The sequence below is a fragment of the Sinocyclocheilus rhinocerous genome, unplaced genomic scaffold (genome assembly GCF_001515625.1).
Source record: "Sinocyclocheilus rhinocerous isolate Xijiao unplaced genomic scaffold, SAMN03320098_v1.1 scaffold3161, whole genome shotgun sequence".
Lineage (NCBI taxonomy): Eukaryota > Metazoa > Chordata > Actinopteri > Cypriniformes > Cyprinidae > Sinocyclocheilus > Sinocyclocheilus rhinocerous.
The window spans coordinates 264,018-268,718 of NW_015649638.1; the positions used below are offsets into that span (position 1 = coordinate 264,018).

Genomic DNA, 4,701 nt, shown 5'->3' on the forward strand with positions numbered 1-4,701 from the left:
TTTTTTTTTTTTTTTTTTTTTTTTTGAGATGGTATAAAAGTAGAACCCCTGACTCTTATCCCTGATTCAGCTGAGCCAGAGATTTGTACTGTATATGGACAGAGAAAATGCTTGAGAGTGATGTGATTTTCCGAGTGTTTGCTCTTCCCTCAGTGCTGCTCGGGAGATTGTGGAGGATGTGCGGCGAGGCGACGGAGAGCGTTACGGAGCTGAGAAACTGACAGAACTCTGCAAGCTGCTGCCTGATAATGAAGAGGTATTGCCACACAGAAACAGACACGTCTGTCCTTCCACGCTTCGGTCTGCTTCATATTAAAAGCAATTAGACATGATGCTGCTTGTTTGAAATCATCTGTTTACTCCGCATGATCTCCTGTTACACTTTCTGATTATAAGAAATGTAATACTTCTGACCAGGAAAAATCTCGCTGGGCTGATGTGACAGTTTGCCTTAGAAATAATTTCTTTAAAGAGAAAATTGAGACCGTTCATACTAAAAGCCAGCCACAATATACTACAAGTGAAATCAAAGAATGAACAGGTGTGACCGCATTTTGAAGTAAATCTGGTCAAAGGGAAGTTATTGTGGAGCTCACCGGGCAAACTTTCTGTAAAATTTCACTCCAGCTGTTAAAGACTGTGAACTGATGTGGAATTGCTACTGGTCCGTGACTATTATGTAACTGAGGCGTGTGCTGCTCTGTGGCTCCACCGTCTTTCATGTCTTCATTCAGTCCAACACACTACAGTAGGGCTGTCAAAAAAAAATTCGAATATTCGTCGAATTTAAAATAAAAATCCACATTCGAATGCAAAAACGCTGCATTCGAATTTTAGGTGTGCGTCAGGAAGCCTTATCAGTGGCGCACGAAATACGATAAAAATGTAAATGTCATTGCATTGTAGTGTTTTTCATAGCTTATCCAGCTGAACCCACTAGATACGCACTGCAACGATGTTCATTCAAAATTTTGCAGAAAAAGAGAACATCAATGCGGAGAAGATGTTGTTTACATCAAAACTGAAACCAAGCCGTTCACACAGAACGCATATTTATCGCATTTTCTAGAGGGACATCTATCAGCGTTGCACTCGCATCTCGCACAAGAGAGCGGCATGTTCAGAAAGCCATGTAAAATTAATGTAAGTTAAAAACATGTCTCGAGACTTTATGCCGGTTTTTCCACATCCCACTGTATCTCATGTTTTTAAATGAAGAAAGTAGCCTACTCTTTGTGATTGGTTTTCGGTCCTTTGTATTAAACTATACATACATGCATGATGCTGTTTTGTTTCTAATTGTTTAAGCACCTTTATTAATTAAATATGGTTTATAAACATTATTTTAAACATTATGCACTTTTTTCAAATATAGACGTGTTATTTTATTCCTATGAATAAACGTGCATTAGTAATATTTTGCTCGATGCGCCCTCTTGTGGCCTCAGGAGAGAAGCCAAAAGCTTTTTTTCCCCCTAACTGAAATTAAAAGGCGATTTTCTCAATATTTAGATTTTTTTTGCACCCTCAGATTCCAGATTTTCAAATAGTTGTATCTCGGCCAAATATTGTCCTATTCTAACAAACCAATGGAAAGCTTATTTATTCAGCTTTCGGATGGTGTATAAATCTCAGTTTCCAAAAATTGGCCCTTTCGACTGGTTTTGTGGTCCAGGGTCACATTTGTGTTTGTTTTTGTCCAGGAGGCCAGATTGAAGAAGTTCAGCGGTGACCGTAGTTTATTGGCAGAGCCGGATCTCTTCATTCTCTCACTGGTGGAGTTACCCAGGTAAGAGTTCAGGACTAAATGCTCCGCGTCATATAGTTTCTTTCACTCTTCGCTCATCAGTCTGCTCGTCATCATCTCTAGCTTTCGCATGCGTCTGGACGTCATGATCCTCCAGCAGGAGTTTGACCCTGCGGTGACCTCTCTCTGTGTGGCGGCCAGATGTCTGCGGGAGGCGGCTCGAGGTAAAAACTTCCTCTCTCTTGATTTGTTTGGACCAGTTTCAGCTCTGAAAGCTTTCGCTCCCCTCCTAAATGAAGTTCACGTGCGAGCCACAAAATATCTGACATCTTGTGCTCAGCCTTTTCTGGTGTTTGATGGTGTAAGTGGATCCTGATGGAGGTTTCATTGATGTGGTTGACGCTCATGTGTTTGTGCAGAGCTGCTGAGCTGCCCGGAGCTGCACTACATCCTGCGACTGGTGCTCAAGGCGGGAAACTACATGAACGCTGTAAGTGTTTTGTCTGACGCTTGTGCATCAACACGTATCTCCTGGTGTGAAGTCAGTCTGAGGTCTCTTGTGCTCTCAGGGAGGTTATGCTGGGAATGCTGCTGGATTCAGGATTTCCTCTTTACTCAAATTGGCCGACACCAAAGCCAACAAGCCAGGCATGAACCTCCTGCATTTTGTAGCCATGGTAAGTGTCACAGGTAAACATGTAATAAGCCACACTTTCATAGATAAAAATAAAGTAAACGAAGCTGCTGTGGTCATCGTTGTGATAGAATGGAATCAGTAGGACAGAATTCTGGATCAATTCGATGCGAGTGTTTTTTTCTCGCTTTCAGGAGGCTGTGAAGAAGGATAAAGACTTGCTGATGTTTCCCAGCCGCTTGAGTCACGTCGGTCCGGCTTCAAGGTCAGGATCCAAACAAGCTTTTAACAGGGTCAAAATTCCCAAGCTCCCAATCCAATAGAATATTAATGGATTCATCTCGCGAAACCTTTCAAGAGCATGTCCGGGTCACATTTCATTCCAAATTCAAAAGAATATTTTACATTTAATAAAGAAGATCTAGAGAAATGTAGAAAATGGTTTAAGGTTGTTGTTGTTGTTTTTTTTTGTGACCATTTCCATTTTAATTATACACCATTTTACTCAACTTCTCATTATTTTAATTACAAAATCCCTTAATGAGGAAACAAAAATCTCAAAAGTAAAAAAAAAGGTCATACTTTAGTTAGGGGTTCAATTCACTATTAACTAACTAGTGACTAACGCCCGTTTCACACCGCACGCGTAAGCAGCGCGTATTTTTTTCGGTGCGCATGTTAACAGATTAAAGCATTCACACTGCACGCAGAGGCGTAGCAGAGCAGAAGCGGCAGTGCCGCGATAGTTTCGGCGCCGAGTCTATTTTTGCTGCGCCGCTTATGCTGAATTAAAGCCACAGTGCATTTTTCTTGATCAAAATTGACCTGATTAACATGAAAAATGACACATTTCACTGTAAAATCATGTGAGGTGTTTCACAAAATCACGAGGTAAAAGGCACACAGTATTGATAAATACTTTAGCTAAAATATTTAATTAAAGATTCTGAAAGCATTGAAGGAGATCCCATAAGTTAATATAGATTAACAGTAGTAACAACAAATTATATTTTATTATATGATATATGATGGTTTCATTATAAACATGGTGATTATCTCTAAGGTGGACACAATAGGCTATATGATATTTACCATCTGAATCTAACCATGTGTCATGTCAACAATTGGAAAAGTCAGCCATCTATTAATTATCATGTTAATTATTGTGCCTTTTGCCCCAACAGCAGGGGCGCTTTTACCCCAAATACCATACTTTTACATATTCTTCTAGTTATTGAAAAACTGTTGCTTTATCTTAAACCAAACTGATAATCATTAAGAAGACCTTTGTCTCAAAATATATTCAGTAATTTTAGCGATTCTCATTTGCTACTTAAATCTACATTTAAAAAAAATAATATTAGAGTTAGCACAGAATCAACTACACGAAAACACATCACTGCCAGGAGTTATTGCCCAAACTTCAAAGGCCTGTTTAAATTATTAAAACTAGAGGCATTTATTAACTTTAAGATTACTTTTTATCATGTAAACTATATCTACAGCATGTTATATGCACGTGACCGAGGGGAACACGGCCGCATCACAGCATGCTGCCCATATCAAAGCACATGACAGACAGTTGTCGGAGAACACCTGAAAAGCGTGACCGAATGAACGATACTCGTCTGTATTTGCAGTACACAAGCCGCGGTTCAGCTGCGCGACAAACGCTGCCAGTGTGAAAGCACAATGGGCGCTGTGAGCTCCCGCTCTGCATACGCGCCGCTTCTGCGCTGCCTCTCCACAACAATCTACACTCCATACACCATAATGACAAAGCAAAAACAGAACTGTAACAAGTTCGTAAATGTATTAGAAATAAAAAACTAAGTACATTGCATAAGTATTTGCATATCAGTACTTAGCTGAAGCACCTTTACAGCCTCAAGTCTTTTTGTGTATGATGCGACAAGCTTTGCACATCTGCATTTGGCAATTATCTGGCGCGACAAACGCTGCCCTGCCAGTGTGAAAGCACAATGGGATCGCGCCGCTTCTGCGCTGCCTCTGCTCTGCTTACGCGTGCGGTGTGAAACGGGCGTAAGACATCTGCCTCAGTAAACTTCTAGTTTGTTGCTTGTTGATAGTTAGTAAGGTAGTTGTAAGTTTAGGTACAGTGCCTTGCGAAAGTATTCATACCCCTACAGGAGGAAGAGTCCTGGTTGTTCCAAATGTCTTCCATTATGGATAATGAAGGCTACATGATTCTGTGAACCTTCGATGCATCAGATTTTTTTCTGAACTCTTCCCCAGATGTGTGATGCAATCCTGTCTCTGAGCTCTACAGGCAGTTCTTTTGACCTCAGGGCTTGGTTTT

At 40.6% G+C, this 4,701-nt stretch overlaps 1 protein-coding gene across 1 annotated transcript in view; it reads left to right on the top strand.

Annotated features, from left to right (window-relative positions):
* Window positions 1-4,701, top strand: part of LOC107710947 (FH2 domain-containing protein 1-like) — an 18,009-nt gene that overhangs the window by 7,945 nt on the left and 5,363 nt on the right. The window contains exons 4-9 of the mRNA XM_016515841.1: window positions 154-256; window positions 1,704-1,789; window positions 1,871-1,971; window positions 2,167-2,237; window positions 2,317-2,424; window positions 2,576-2,646. Coding sequence (XP_016371327.1) covers window positions 154-256; window positions 1,704-1,789; window positions 1,871-1,971; window positions 2,167-2,237; window positions 2,317-2,424; window positions 2,576-2,646 — 540 coding nt within the window. The remainder of the gene's footprint in view (window positions 1-153; window positions 257-1,703; window positions 1,790-1,870; window positions 1,972-2,166; window positions 2,238-2,316; window positions 2,425-2,575; window positions 2,647-4,701) is intronic.